General features: G+C 53.5%; 1 protein-coding gene across 4 annotated transcripts in view; it reads left to right on the top strand.

Moving 5' to 3' along the window:
* The window catches only part of PRDM11 (PR/SET domain 11), an 85,298-nt gene that overhangs the window by 58,730 nt on the left and 11,131 nt on the right, over positions 1-15,437 (top strand). For all 4 annotated transcript variants that reach the window (XM_021083148.2, XM_021083150.2, XM_085010088.1 and 1 more), the window contains exon 5: positions 3,407-3,474. In XM_021083148.2, the coding sequence (XP_020938807.1) occupies positions 3,407-3,474 (68 nt within the window). The remainder of the gene's footprint in view (positions 1-3,406; positions 3,475-15,437) is intronic.

Here is a 15,437-nt window from a genome sequence, read left to right as displayed (position 1 = left end):
GCCCATAGCGCTTTAGACTAGGGCAGGCCGAGAGGGCCATTAGTTTTAGCTCCTGTAGGGCAACATGAAGTAGAAGTGCATGTGAGGTGGGGAAGGGGAGCTGGGTTGGCTGCTTCCAGTGAGAAAAAGCAAGAGATAGAAAGACTCCTACTCAAGATCAGCCCCTGGAGGACATCTCAAAAACGAATGAAGAACATTAATATTATAAAGACAGCCTTCAAAAACAATGACAAATGTATTCATTCTAACTAAACCAAATAGAGTTGGAGTTCCCACTGTGGCTCAGCGGGTTAAGAACCTGACTGGTATCCATGAAGATAAGGGTTCAAGCCCTGGCCTCGCCCAGTGGGTTAGCCACAAGCTGTGTTTTAGGGGAAGATGCAGCTCAGATCTGGCATTGTTGTGGCTGTGGTGTAGGCTGGAACTTGTGGCTCTGATTTGACCCTTACCCTGGGAACTTCCATATGCCACAGATGTGGTTCTAAAAAGACAAAAAAAAAAAAAAAAAAAAAAAAAAAAAGAAAAAAAGAAAAGAAATGAATTTAAAATAACTGTTTAGGGTCTGTCTCAAGAGTAAGTTTGACGGTGAGTAACTAGATTCAAAGTAACAGTGGCTCAAGCAAAACAGGAGTTAAGGTTTCTTCTATGAATACATTCTAGGTCTGGTGAGATGGCTTTGCTCCACTAAGTCCTCAGGAACAAAGCTCGATATACCTAATCACTATCTCAGTGCTTGGATTATAGCCTCATAGTCCATGTTGATAGCTAGAGCTCTAGCCATCACATCTGTAGTCCAGGCAGCAAGATGGTGGGAGGACATATATCAGCTGTCTTTTAAAGAAGTTTCCAGAAAGATGGCACTTCCACTTACATCCTTTTGGCTAGAACTTAGCCAGAGGAGAAGGCGCAAGAAATGTATCCTATTATTACAGGTAGCCAGGTACGCAGTTATAATCCAGGGGTTCTGTTACTATGGACGAAAGGGATAATAGATAATTAACACTCACAGCCTTAGAATCTTCAAAGAAAGTAAGGATAATGTCCATTAAGAAGAATAAGACAGTGGGCTTTTGTTTGTTTGAATTAAAAACCTCTGCTCTTAGAAAGACACCATTAAGAGAGTGAATAAACAAGCCACAGACTAGGGGAAGATATCTGTTAGTCGTATGTCTGATAAAGGACTTGTATCCAAAATATTTTTTTAAAAAAACTCTTAAAAGTCAACAATAGGAAAAAAATTTTTTTTTAAATTTAAAAAAAATTGACAGCAACAAAAGAGCAAAAAAAACACAATGGACTTCATCAACATTAAAACCTTTTGTGCACCAAAGTCCATTATCAAGAAAGTGAATGGACAGCCCATGAAATGAGAGAAAATATTGGCAAATTCCATACCTGACAAGGGTTAATATTCAGAATATATATTTTAAAAAACTCTTACAACTCAAAAAAAAAAAAAAAAGACAACTAACCCAATTAGAAAGCACTGAATTGTGCACTTTTTAAAAATAGGCAAAGGATTTAAATAGACAGTTCACTAAAGAAGATATGCAGGCGACAAATGCACAAAAAGATACTCAATATCATTAGTCATCAGAGAAATGCAAATTAAAACCACAATGAGATACTGCTTCATACCTATTAAAATGGCTAAAATGAAAAAAACCTGTTCATACCAAGTATTAACAAGGATGTGGACCAGTTGGAAATCCCACATGTGGTTAGCAGGAATGTAAAAATGATGCAGCTGCTTTGGAAAACAGTTTAGCAGTTTCTTAAAATTTAAACGTATACTTACTAGGTGTCCCAGCAATTCCACTACTAGGTATTTGCCCAAGAGAAATTAAAGCTCATGTGTCTATACAAAGATTTGATATCTCTTAGCAGCTTTACTTGTAAAAGCCAAAAACTAGACAAAACCCAGATGATCATCAATAATTAGATAAAAAACAAATAGTGACACATCCAAACAATGGAATACTCCTCACCAATATAAAGAAATGAACTCTAATACACACATCAAAAGGATCAAATCTCAAAATGTGCTGAGTGAAAGAAGACAGACATGCCTCCCATTTGATTCCATTTATACAAAATTCTGGAAAATGCAAAGTGACAGAAAGCTCACTGGTCGCCTGTGGACTGGGGTTGGGGGATATGGAGAGAGGCAGAAGGGAAGGATTACAGGGGGCAGAAAGAAGTTCTTAGAAGTGATGGATGTGTTTGTTATCTTGATTGTGGTAATGAGTGTATCCTTTGGTCAAAACTTATCAAATGGTATTATATAAAGCTGTTAGGAAAGGGAAGAAGAGGCTTTTCAACACTATGAAACAAAAAGAGGCAGAATAAGAAAAGATGTGTGTGAAGAAGACCCAATTGAAAATTTTGGGAATGGAAAATATCCATTGCATTAAAAAAGGAAGGAAAGAAAGGAAAAACCTCACTAGGTGGATAAACTCAGAATTAGACATAGTCGAAGAGAGAATTAGTGAATTGGAAGAGAGTTCTGAGAAATTTACCAGGAGCATCACCCAGAAAGATAAAGAGGGAAGAATATAAAGAGTAACTAAAAGACATGGAGAATAGATTTCCCATATATGTTTAATAGGAATGCTGCAAGAAGAAACTGGTAAAAATGACTAAGAAGCTGTACTCAAAAGCATAATAACATAGAAGTTTCCAGAATTGTAAAAGATATAGAAGTCATCAAGTAATGTGCTCATCAAGTGAGGAGAATTTTTAAAAGTAAATCTCCACTTCAAAACCACACAGTGAAACCGCAAAAAATCAAGAATAAATGGGAAGTCTTAAAATTTCTATAGTCAGATTATCCACAAAAGAACAACATTAGACTAACAGTAGCTTGCTTAAGAGCCTATGGCTGTCTTTTTGGCAATCTTCAAAATGCTGAAAGAAAATAAACTTCATCTGCTTGGAGTTCCATATCCAGCTGAACTCTGAATCAAGAGTGATGATGAGATAAAGACAGTTTCACAGAAGATGAAGGGGCTCAGCCCAAACCTTGAGGCTCTTGAACATTTTGAGACTGGGGAGATGAGGCGCCCTATGAAATCACATCCCAGTGCCAAGTCAACCAGGGCCAGCCTCAGTCTCCCACAGAAAGCATAAAGAGGAAGGAAGGGCTGGGTTTAACTGTTGTTGCTGCATTGTGTTACTATTGGAAATACTGCTTGCTGGCCATATTGGATATTCCATCAAGATAGAGGAGAGAGATGGGATTCCTGTCCCAGCTCAGGGCTCAGTCCTGCAGAAGTGGGGGCTTTGTAGTGGGAGGGCACAGGGAAGGTTCTGTGTGGTAGCCCTGGGCTCTGGTCTGGTCCCTGGTCCAGGGACATGAGAGCCCCCTCTAGGATGGCCCATTCTAGACTCTCTCTCTGTCTTCCAGATTGTGGACAAGAACAACCGCTACAAGTCAATAGATGGGTCAGATGAGACTAAAGCCAACTGGATGAGGTGAGTCCTGCTCTCTGCTGATTTCCCAGGAGCCTCGCCCAAACTCTGGAAAGGAGGCCAAAGGAGCGTGGTAGGCCTTTAGGGCCTCCAGTGGTGGAGGTCCCTGAAGGCCGTCTGGACTGTTCTTTGCAGGGTTTTGCACATGTCTAGTTTGGGGGACCAAGCCTCTAGCTCCCTTAGGCTTCCATCAGGAGGCTCTAGAGGAGACCTCTGGCCAGACCAGTTGGTTATGGAGACACACTCATCAGTGCACTTATCAGTATTTCTGGAGGCCCCAGACCCCAGGCTCCTGGCAGCATTCCCACTTGGGGGACTGTGACACCTCTCACAGGCAGACTGGCTGGACTGGTGCAGGGATCACCCCAGTGCAACCCCCAGCCATTGTTTAAAAGGCCAGCATGGAAAAAGGCACAGTCTCCAGCTCAGTTTTCGATTCTTAGAGTGGTTTTCTTGTTTGGGACAGAAGTTTGTGCTAGAAGGATCCTTCACAGCCAGCCAGAGAGAGCAGGAGCCTGGCCCGGGGTCACCCAGAGGTGGCTGAATGGAGTTGGGGACCAAGGGTGCTCCTTTTGGCTCTGTGCTGTGGGCCTGTGCCGTGTGCCAGGGCCCTGCCCAGTGGGGTCAGTGGGCAGTGCGGGAGGTCAGCTTGCCTCGTTGCCTCCTCGGTAGCCTCTCTCTGGGACTCAGGCGCCGTGACGGGGTTTAGGATCTGTGTTGGGAGGGGAAGGAAGACTCGGATGGCTGGACGCAGGGGCACAGCCATGTCATGGATTCGTCCCTCTGCTGGCGTTTGTGCAGTTCTATGCCCTATGGGGGTGGGGGCTGGGGGTGGAGGAGAGGTAGTGCTTGGAGGGAGGGTAGCTAGGAACTTCCTAGGAGGGAGTTTGCTGGATTTAAACATCAAGGCTTTGCAAGCACATAGGGAGAGATGGGTTTGGCGTGGGGAGGTCCCCTGTCTTGGGGCTTCACTGTCCACATGTGTTCCCTCCTGAGACCCGCCGATGGGTGGGCTGCAGCTTACACGCTCCAGAACACTGAAGGATTTATCCTCTTATTTGTCAGGGTGGCTGTCCTCATTGCCATTTAGCAGGTGCAGAAGCAGAGGCGCCGGGGGACAGGTGAGCCCCCGCCTTGTGCTGTGGGGACAGGCATCCACTCCCCAGCCCCCTTTCACATACACAGGTCAGCCGTGCCCTGAAAGTGGCTCCAAGAAGGTGGATGGACACTTCTGGCTGCCCTTGTCCTCTCCCCAGTCACTGGGTGCAGGTCAGCTTAACCCGTGCAACTCAGCACCCATTCCTGAGCACCTGCGGCGAGTCAGAGCCAGTACCGGGCACTCAAGATGGATGGGCCCGGCCCTGCCCTCCTGCCCTCCCAGGACTCACACCTTTCACCCCAGAACTTGCTTTCCTAAAACAGCTGTTTGATGTAGACTTGGGCCATGTGCTTCGAGGGGCCGGGTGAAAACGGGGAGGGGGCCTTGAGCCCCTTCAAAGGGGCCAACATTTCATCTGAGGGCCTCGTGAGCCAAGACTCAAAAGTGGGAAGTGGAGACCAGTATCTGGCAGGCCGGCAAGTGGGCTCCATGGCCCAGACCCCCCAGCTCTACTCTGGCTCCAGGCCAGCAAGGGAGAGTGTGTTTGAGTGCAGTGTGGGTCAGGCCTTTCTGCACGGTTGCTTTCGAGGCTTCAGGAGCTCTGGCCATTAGAGCCGATTCTGTTCCGCTCTTCCACCCCTGTCTGATCTTTCAGCTTGGGGACAAGGCTTTACCACAATCCCAAAGAAAGAGGTTCGTCATCTTAACTGAGTGGTCGTCTGGCACCCAGTAGATTCTGACTTAATCTGTCTGGGACTGAGCCCAGGGCACTGGTAGTTTTTAAAAGCTCTCCATGTGATACTGATGCGCCGCTGGTGTTGAGAGCCTCTGCTCTGTTCCGGTCTTCATGCTACAGTGGGAAACTGAGGCCCAGAGCCGGGCACGGTCTCAAGATCATGCAGTCAGTGGCAGAATAGGGCTGGAGCCCATTCTGGACGTCTTGGCCAGTGTTCTTTCTGCTTGTGCACTAGAGAGCAGGCAAAGCATGGCTTTCTGGACCTTGTGTGTGAGGGGGGTTCTACTACTGCTACCCTGCTGGCTTGAGGTCTCTCCTGTTCCTCCTCCAAGCCCCATTTTGACCCAAGATGGTGCCAGGGCTGGGAGGCCCTCATTTCATTAGAGATTCAAGGAGTAGGTTGGGGTTGGGTGTATGGTTCGTTACCAGGGAGATGGCCCTCTGGTGGCAGCTGGAGTGAGTGGAAAGCCAGTTCATGCTGGGGACCTTCCTTCCTCTTTAATATGCAGCTTCCCTTTGTATAGCTCTTTCCAATTTGCAGACACTTACATTTGCACTGGCACAGCTTAGGGTCTTGCAGATGATGGAAGGGAGTTGGTTCATGTCTTCAAACCATACATGGTAGGCTGGGAAGAGAATGGGCACCCACTCGATGAGCGTTGACCCGATGGCAGTGCCATGCGAGGTGCTCTGCCTTCATGAAGTCAGTGGCCTCTAACCAGGGGCTCTTCTGTCCCCTGGAGGCATTTGGCAGTGCCTTGAGACATTTGGGGTTGTCACAGTTCCGCGGATGGATGCTACTGGTTTCTATCAAGTGGCAGTCAAGGATACTAATAAATATCCTACATTGTCCAGGAGGCCCCCTGCCTCACCAACAAAGAATATTTGGATCCCAAATGCCAATAGTGGTGAGATTAAGAAGCCCCGTATGAAGTCCTCTTGGCAGCCCTGGAAGGGGGCACATACCCTTATTTACAGAGGGGTATCCGAGGTTTGCCCAGGAGACTCAGCCTCTAATCCAAAGTCTGTCTGAGCACAAGGCCCAGGCCTGGGTCTTCCTCTCCTGCCTCTTGGGTGCTATTCCGGGGGGGGTGGGAGTGGAGAGGTGAGGGCTGACGGATCTTGTGCCCCTGCCTCTGGCCGGGGCTTCAGTAGCACCCAGAGGAGTGAATCAGGCTCCAGGTTTCCCTCTGTCCCCCAGGTGCCTCTCCTGGGTGGATGGTTGTGACCCTGAGCATGAGTTAAGGTGGACAGGACCCCACTGCGGAGATACTGAGCTTTAGAGCCAGAGTAGGTGCCCGGCCAGAGGGGTAAGGGTTGCCCTGTACCCATGCCCAGGGCCCCTGGCTGCTCTGTGCAGATGGAAGCCAAGGACCTTGCTGGTGTCCATCAAAGTGGAACTTGTCTCCGGAGGGTTGCTCATGGGTTCCTCACATTCTACCCACGAGCTACCAAAAAACCAGAGCAGCCCACCCCTAAAGGAGCTGCTGCCAGCCAGCACTGTGATGGGAGGGGAGCCGGCACACACCCAGAGGCGGGACCAGGAAACGGGGAAGGGGAAGAGAGCCACCGGGCGGAACAAGGTTTCTGTGACCACGCCCTCATTGTGGGCGTCACCCTCGAGACCACACACCACGGAAGCCCACTGTAAATAGTCACCCTGTTTAGAGCCTTGGGCGCTATGGCCTTATGTAAATATCGTTTTGTAGAGGCAGTGGCCTCATCCTAACCCCATAAGGATCCTTTATTCCCGTTTAGGGCTTTAAAGCTCTTTTCATCGCTGTGCTTTTTCCCCCCTTGGTAACAACCCCCGAGGTGGGGGCGGTTGTTACTCGGGTTCCCGGATGGGGAGCGTGGAGTCGGGAGTGGCTGCTGAGCTGCCCCGGCTCTCACAGGTGGACAGAGGCGAGGCAGGGCCTGAAATCGAAGGCGTCCAGCTCCAGCCAGCGCTCCCATCGCGTCCGCCACGTCTCCTCCTGCCCTCCAAGGAGTGGCGGAAGGGGCCTGTCGCTAGGAGGAGGGTGTGGTGGTGGTGAGCGGGCGAGGGCGCCCAGGTGCCTCCTGGCTCCCCAGCTGGGGGCCGGCGATTAGGAAGGAGGAGGCCCACCGCATTGACGGTCATTTACCCAATTGTGCTTTGTGGGATATTCAACCCAAGGAACGTGGCACCCCTGGCCGAGCGTAAGAGGAAGCCCAAGTTCTCCAAGGAGGAGCTGGACATTCTGGTCACGGAGGTGACCCACCACGAAGCGGTTCTCTTTGGGAGGGAGACCATGCGGCTGTCCCATGCCGACAGGGACAAGATTTGGGAAGGCATAGCTCGAAAAATCACCTCCGTCAGCCAGGTCCCCCGCTCCGTCAAGGACATTAAGCACAGATGGGATGACATGAAACGGAGGACCAAGGACAAGCTGGCCTTCATGCAGCAGTCCCTGTCGGGCCCGGGGTCTGGGGGCCGAGCCCCCACCATCGTGCTCACTGCCCACGAGAGGGCCATCGAGTCAGCGCTGCTCACGGCCCGGGCCGGGCACTGCTTCCCCAGGGCAGAACTGGATGCCACCGACAGCCCTTCGACTAGCTGTGAGTACCGCCCACCTCCCCTCCCCAAGCTCCGCCCCCCGCCTATTCCCCGCCCACTCCTCTGTGGTGTCCCCCACACCTGTCCTCTCTGTCTCCTGTTCTCTCTGCCTCGCCCAGTCTTTCCATCCTTCCCTCCTTCTCCCACGTCTATCCACTGTACTACCCCTATTCCGTCATCCACTCTAGAATATTTCCTGAACGCTGTGCCAGGAATTGTGTTGGGAGCTGGGAAGGCAGCGTTGGATAGAAGCCCTACCCCCTGCATGCTCTTGGGAGGCTCCTAGACTCGTGAGAATAAACACACTTTCATTAAATAACTGCCCCAGGAAATTTGTAAAGAAGGCACCAAGGACAACTACAGGAGGTCCTGAGGGCAGGGCTGACCTCGTGGGCCTGCGACCTGCGGCTGCCAGGGGCTCAGAGCTGGGCTGTAGCTGCTCTGCTCTTGCCCTCCTGCAACGCAGGCCAGCGCTGGAACGAGGCGCCTGCGTTTTCCTATGGCGTTCGGCTCCGCAGATTATGTAGCAGCCTGGCTGGGAGCAGGAGCGGTAGACTCGCTGACCACCGGGGCGGGGGAAGGCTCCCCGGAGCCACAGTGGAACCGAGACGGAGGCTGAGGAAGAGTTAAGCGGGCCGGTGCGCGTGGGGCGCAGTGCAGGGGAGGGGAGGGCCTCACAGGCCAGAACAGCATGTACGAGGCCCCGCATCAGGAAGGCGCTTGGCACGTTCCAGGAACAGAGAGGAGCCAGGGAAGCCCCGTGCAGCCGGCGAGGGGGAGGGGCGTCAGAGGAAGCTGGCCAAGTCCCGGCCCGAAAGCTCAGCCCTTTCTGTGTGTCTATTCCGAGTGTCTTTATTTGTCTCATTTCCACGCTGCCCTCTTCGGTGCCATTCTGCCTTCCCTCTGCCCTCGACCTCTTTCTGCCCACCCCAAGGCTCCATCTAACATCCCCCTCTCTGTGCTCTGGGTCCACTGCCCATGGCCCACTCTGGCCCTCTTTTCCCACCGCTGGTCTCTCTCTTTTCCTCTCTGCTTCCTGTGTCTCAGGATGAACTTTGATGCCAGGGGCTGCGGGTGTGGAATCTCCTGGCCGAGACGGCTGTCTGTCCTTTGGGGCTTTAGTTCTTATTGGGGCTCCCAGAAGCGGGGGCACGAGGCCCTTCCCTGCCCAGGCTGCACCCGCTTCAGCTCGGCTTCTGTGCACATCTGCCCCCCACCCGCAGCCCACTGTCCTCGCCGCAGGCTGTCAGAACAACAGGGCATGGGGGCTTCAGAGAAGCCAGCCAGCCCCTCCAGCCCTGGGAAAGATGGTTCACGAAGCCCCAGCCTTCCCTTCCCAGGCCCCTTGCTGCAGGGATCTTGCTAATTTCCTGTCTGGCTGGGGCTCCTGACAGGTGGCCATTCGGAGTCAGATATTAAGAACTGGGAAGGAAAGAGGAGGCCGGCCAGTCTGACTTCCATGTTGTCCAGATGAGGCAGCTAAGCTCCAGGAACAGAGGTGGTCTCAGAGCTAGATTCAGAACAAAGACTTGAACCTGGACCTGCCAGCTCCCTCTAAATCAGTGTTTTCCCAAGTTTCTGGGTGATGCTACCCGTTTATAAGAACAAGAAAGGGGCCAGCCCCTGGTGAAGTCTGTTCTCTACGTTGTGTCTTGCTCATCCCTCTGTCTCCCTGAGCCCAAAGGTAATGAGGTTAGCAAACGGGACTTGAGCTGGGCAGGGGGCCCGGGACCCCTCCACTGAGGCTGGGCCAACCCTCCTTTTCCCAGCTGTTACAGCGGCGCTTGGCCAGAGGCTCAGGGGCTCTGTGGAGTGAGGCCCTGGAAGGGAGGGAGCCCCGCCACATCAGCCCGCACCACTCCCTCCAACCCTGCCGCTCCAGAACGGGTGTCCACCAAGTGGGGGCACAAGGCACTAGGCTCTCTTACTGGGCTGATGTCCCAGGACCCTTGGGAGGCACATGGCCCAGGGCAAGATGAATGTCATCCTGTCACCTCCGCCCGGGGTGGTTCTGAATTCAGCCCCCCCCAGGTACAGGCAGGGAGGTGTGCGTGTTGGGAGAGTCAGCCTGTATCTTTTTGACTCCTGCCGTGGGAATCCGCTTGGTCACGAGAGCCGCCGAGACCCATGTGTGCAGGGCTGGGCCCCTCCCCGTGACTGGCCCTGACTAGCAGTCTGTCTAATGGTCTCTGTGCGCCGTCAGGTGCTCCCAGGTAAAAGGAATGTGTCTGCCTGGGTAGCCCCACCTTGGTGCGCTGAGGGGACATCAGGGCTGGTGGCCAGGTAGATCTGCTCTGCACCGGCTGGGCTTGTCTGCGCCAGCGCCATCCCTTTCCTCCCTTCTCCAGCCTGTCCGCTTCCCCCATCTGTGACCGAAAGCTGCAGATTCCAGCAAGGCCACAAGGTGGCCCCCAGCAACTCAGAAATGGCTGGCACTCAGGGCGGCCAAAAGCAGCTGGCCCCGTTTGGCAGGTGTCGCTCTTTGTGCTCTGCCGAGTGCCTTCCTGTCTTTGCTCTTGTGTTGGCTTCTTGAGCGGTATTTAGAGAGTTGTTACCCTTGCTTTGCAGAAACTGAGTCACAGAGAGTGGAAGTGAGCCCCTGGTTGACACACTGTCACGGGACTGGGGTCCCGCTGGAATGTTGCTATTCCTGGGAAAGGAAGGCGGTCTGGGGAGGTGGCCTCTGCTCATGCTCGCATGTCTCCCCGGCGGTGCCTGGCCCGAGCACCTTGGGGATGTAGGGAGCAGGTGCTTCTCCCTCCCTGGGTGGGTGGTGGAGAGGGCACGCACTGAACTAGGCTGAGGGGTAGCAGGGTGGGGGATGCTGGGTAACCCTGCAGGGTGGTCTGAACCCAGGGCTGCCTTCTCTCTCCTCGTTGTAATCATCTACCCTTCTTTGTTTTTTATTCTGCAAGATGATGAAGATGAGGAGACACCCGGGCCCTCGAGGCAGCCCCTGCGGGTGCCCCTGCAGCCGTCGCCAGAGGAAGAGGCCTGCCTGGCCAGGCCCACCTTGCTCCGCTCCTCCTCTTCCTCCGACCAATCCGAGACAGTGGGCCCCAAGCCTGAGGCCCTGCCCCGACCCTCGCCCCCGGCCCAGACCGCCTGCCGGACCCCTCGGCCGCACCCCAGCCCACCCAGCGCGGGCCTTGACTGGCAGCTCCTCCACGCCCACGCCCAGCAGACTGAGGTCTTTCGGCAGTTCTGCCAGGAGCTGGTGACAGTGCACCGGGACATGGCCAACAGCATGCATGTCATCGGCCAGGCCATGGCCGAGCTGACCAGCCGCGTCAGCCAGATGTGCCAGACGCTGACAGAGATCCGGGATGGGGTTCAGGCATCTCAGCGGGGGCCTGAAGGGGCAGCCCCCACGGGCTCTACCCCCCAGGCCGAGGCTCCCCCAGCGGAGCCCCCAGAGGCACCCCCGGCACCAGCCCCCACACGGACTACCAGGTCTCGGAAGAGAAAGCACAATTTCTAAGCCGGCCAGTCTGCGCTGGGAGGAAGAGAGCTGCAGGAGGGGTGTCTGGCCTTGAGACAGAGGCCAGTCTCTCGTGTCCGAGATCGATGACCTTTGTAGGGTGTTGGGGGGACCGCGTCTCCTCACCGAGTTCAGGTCGGCCGCCCTGGTCTCTAACGGGGCAAGTATTCAGCCCTACTCCCTCATCTTTGGCAGATGTGCTCAAGATGCAGGAAAAGCTACCTGCTTGATGCTCACTTGGCCTGGAGGGTCAGCCTCCTCTTGGTCTGCACCCCATGGCAGCAGGCCTTTGCCGGGAAGGGGGGAGCAAGTGTGGGGAGCAGCCGAATGGACTCCTGCTTTCCATCCTCAGGGCTGCTGCATCAGCCTCCCTGGCCCTGATCCGGGGGCTTTCAAAGGGGGCCAGGCCTGAGGTTGGGCAAGCAGAGCTCAGCCCTTCCTGGAAGGGGTCTGTCTCCCCCTCTCCCAGGGCTCTGAGCCCCAGGGTGGGGGCTCCCCTGCCTTGGCCTTCCGCTTGCCCTTGCGCGTGCGCGCGTGTGCTCAGCTGCCATGCTTGCCTTTTGTGGAGCGGGGAGAAGAATGGGGTGACGTCGGAGGAAGCAGAAGACGATCTGAAGTTCTTAGGGCTTGTGATGCTTCTCCCTGCACTCGCAGATGTGTCTTGCAGTGGGTCCTCGTGGCGATCGGAGAGGCAGCCAGGTCGGGTATTTGGTCGTCATTATTACCATCACCATCTGCATCGCATAGATGACAAATGAAGCCACGGTCCCAGGGGGCCAGGACTGGAAGCCAGGTCTGTGGATTTTTCCAGCTCCCCTGTAGAGGCCATGTCTGGGCTTAGAAGGCATGTTGCTCCTTGCCTGCCCTTGCCAAGCTCTTTGGGGTGTGAATGGGAGGCGACAGCAGCATTTAGGGCGTGAGTCCAACCTCCCACCCCCCCAGCCCGAAGGCTGACAGCCAGTGGCTGGGGAGAAGCAGGGCCCAAGTCTCAGGATCCAGAAGGCAACCCCTCCTCTGGCTTCTAAAAGAACCCAGAGCCCAGCGGGGCTCCAGTCCCATTCCAGGTTCCAGCATGCCTTGCCTCTGCTTGCTTGGGCTGCGTCTGCATTAGCTACACACATGTTGAAGCTTCACGTTTGGTTTTGGAGTGTGGGCAGAGAGCCAGGTTCTTAGAGTGAGGGAGGGAGGTGGGGGGGTGGCGGGTGCAAGCTTAGCTCTGATGTGGGTGCAGCTCAGCTCTGTGTCCTCTTTGCTCCCTGGCCTGAGGCTGACCCTGGCAGGAACTCTCCTTCCCCGACCCTCCGCCCTCCCACACCCGCCCCCTAGAGCCACGGTGGGGGCAGGGAGCATTGCTGTGGCTGGTGTCTGTCGCAGCCCTTCCTGGAGTGCTGCTTCTAGACCCAGCTCAGGCTTTGCCCCGTGTAGGGAGAATGGAGGGCAACCTCAGTGTCCCTGTGTCCTGGGCTCCTTCTCCCCATTCTGTGTTCTTTGGGGGTTCCTGTTCCCCCAAACTGAACACTCCCCTGTCCGACAGCCCGATGGCTTGACTATTGTCTGGCATTGCCCCCCCCCCCCCCTGCCCTCTGATGCTGGAATCAAAGATTGCCTCCCAAGTATTTTTGTTAAGATGGCAATAAAAAGACATTGATCTCACACTTGGAACACACCCAGTCTCCAGCATCTTTCTTTGGTGTATATTCTCTTTCTTCGCTTCCCGTGAAAACCTCAAGGCCCCCAAAGCAGGGGTTAGATGACTGAGGAAAAGTGCATGGGCAAGAGAGGGGCTCAGGTGCCTCTGGCAGTTCCCAGGCCTCATCGGCTCTCAGATGCCCTGTGTTCAGCACCATGCCAGCCCTTAGAGGGAAGGAGAGGACCCGATGGCCTGAGGGAGACAGAGCATCCGGAGAGGAAATCGTTAGGCTCTATTGAATTTCTCTGCACATCGAAAGTGCGATGTTGCTCAATGAGTTTTACCTTTTGTTCCCTGAAAGTATGTGAGGCGTCCTGGAAAGAAATTCACCATTTCTGGCAGGAGGCTCTCCAGAAGGATCAGTCTGCCAGTGTACCCCAGGGACCACCCTGAGGCCCTCACTTTTTTGGGTCATTTCCCCACTGATCTGAGTATCTGTCACAGGTAAGGCCCTGCCCACCTAGATCTGAGACCTTTCAGAGTAACTGACGTGGCTTCTCTGACTCCTCTCTGGGAGTCTCCTCAGCAGGAGAGGGACCCCCTGACCTGTCCATTGCCCTCGCTTACTTCCGGTCCTGACCGGGGATCCACCCACTTTCTGGAACATTCCAGCCTGCCTTTGACCTCTTGGAATCCAGGTCATCCTCTGCCATTCTTGGCCAAAAAGCATTGTCATGGAAATCAAGATTATCCGATCTCCAGGAGATACAAAGATGCTGTGAAACCGGCCCTGGGGTCTTTCCCACTAAGGTCAAGATACTAAGTGTTGACGGGCTGGCATCACCCTCTGGTCCCGGGAAGGGAAGGGGCTGAGTTGGAAGCAAAGGGGACAGAGAGATGAAGAGACTTGTCGACTTAAGAGAGAAAAGATTTCAGTTTCTTTTTCTTGGCTTCCATGGGGATTGTGGGGCTAGCACATCAAGCAGGAAGGCGAGACGGGGGCCAGTGGGTGGAAATGAACAGGCGGCCTAAGATAAGGATGCCCCTCCTAAGAGTCTGAGCCACACCAAGGGCCACCTGGGTGGTTTGTTAGAATCCAGGGGACCATCTAGTGGGTGGAAGCATGGCCCAAAGACCCATCCTACCCCCGGCCCAGCCCAGAGACCTCAGTGCATGTGAGAATACAGAGCCCAGCCTCTTCTTGATCACGCTTTTCCCATCTCTGCCTCTGTGCCCGGGGCAGCTTCCTTTCCACCAGAGACAAAGCCACTGAGCAGGAGTGTCTGATCTAGCTTTTGTCTTGCCCCTCCAGCGAAACAGATGCTCCGTGCGCTCTTTTCTCTCTTGAGTTGAAACTGATGGTCATTTCCTGACCCAGCTAGAAAACGTGGTGCGCTTGATAAGACACAGTGGGTGAGGCCTGGAGAGTGTTGTCTCAGTGCTATCGAGCCCATACCCCAAGTCAGCGAAGAGTCTGGAAGAAAAACAATCCATTATCATCGTGAAAGTTTCAGTCCCCCCCGCTCCGCCCCCACCACCCACCGTCTTGATTGCTTCCAAGGGCATCAACTCAGTGAGTTTGATTTGAAACGCTATCAGATGAGCGCTAATGTTTGCAGAGCTGCCGGCGCTAGGCCTTTTCCACCGTCCTTCTCACCTACTCTGTGCTTGCCCTCCAATGAGGCAGCGACACGGAAACTCAACAGATAGAAAGGCTTTCAATCCCTGAAAGCCTTCTGTTCCAGAAAGGGCTCTTGCTCACCTGTAGTCATGTACTGGGTCAAGCCTGGTTCTTCATCCAGGGATTGTTGCGTGGGGACAGAAGGATTCTGGGAGTGGATCAAGTCATTGGGCCTTACTGCAAAATACTTACAAGGGGGAGACCTGCTTAGAAGGGACGAGTGTGGGACTTAGCTGGCTCCATTTCATTTTAACCACCCCCCCCATTATATAGCGTAAACAGTTTCTCAGGGAAATGGGTTGTTAGAATGCACTGAGACTTGCCTATTTCAAATGCCAACTTGTAGAACCACTGCATACAACCAGATGCTGAACAAATTTTGATCTTTGAAGATACTCTGTGATCCATGCAAAGATTTGGAGTGCTCGTCCTAAATATTGATTCTTGTAGGAAAACACCAGGAGGTGGAAAGGGAAATTGACTTGAATCTTTCTAAACCTTCTGACGTACTCTCTTTGGAATACCTCCCTGGGAGTTATGTGTTCCTCGTCTATCTTTTTCTCTTAACGTTGAGTGCCAGAGAAAGTAATTCTAGCTTTTAGAGCCTGACAGCTGTTTAGAAACGAAAAAAACAGAGAGGACTGTATTCTTTCCTTGTGCTTTCTGATTCAAGTGATTCTTGTGAGAAAGAAACAAAACAAAACGTGAATGGATGGGTTTGCCTTCTGTGTCTGGGAGTAGGAGGGTTTGGAGCTACCTCG

The sequence above is a fragment of the Sus scrofa genome, chromosome 2 (genome assembly GCF_054392235.1).
Source record: "Sus scrofa isolate SSC_HxYL_T2T_F1_AM1 chromosome 2, Sscrofa_HxYL_maternal_Yorkshire_Landrace_v2.0, whole genome shotgun sequence".
Classification (NCBI taxonomy): Eukaryota; Metazoa; Chordata; class Mammalia; order Artiodactyla; family Suidae; genus Sus; species Sus scrofa.
This window is presented reverse-complemented; position numbering and strand designations above follow the sequence as displayed.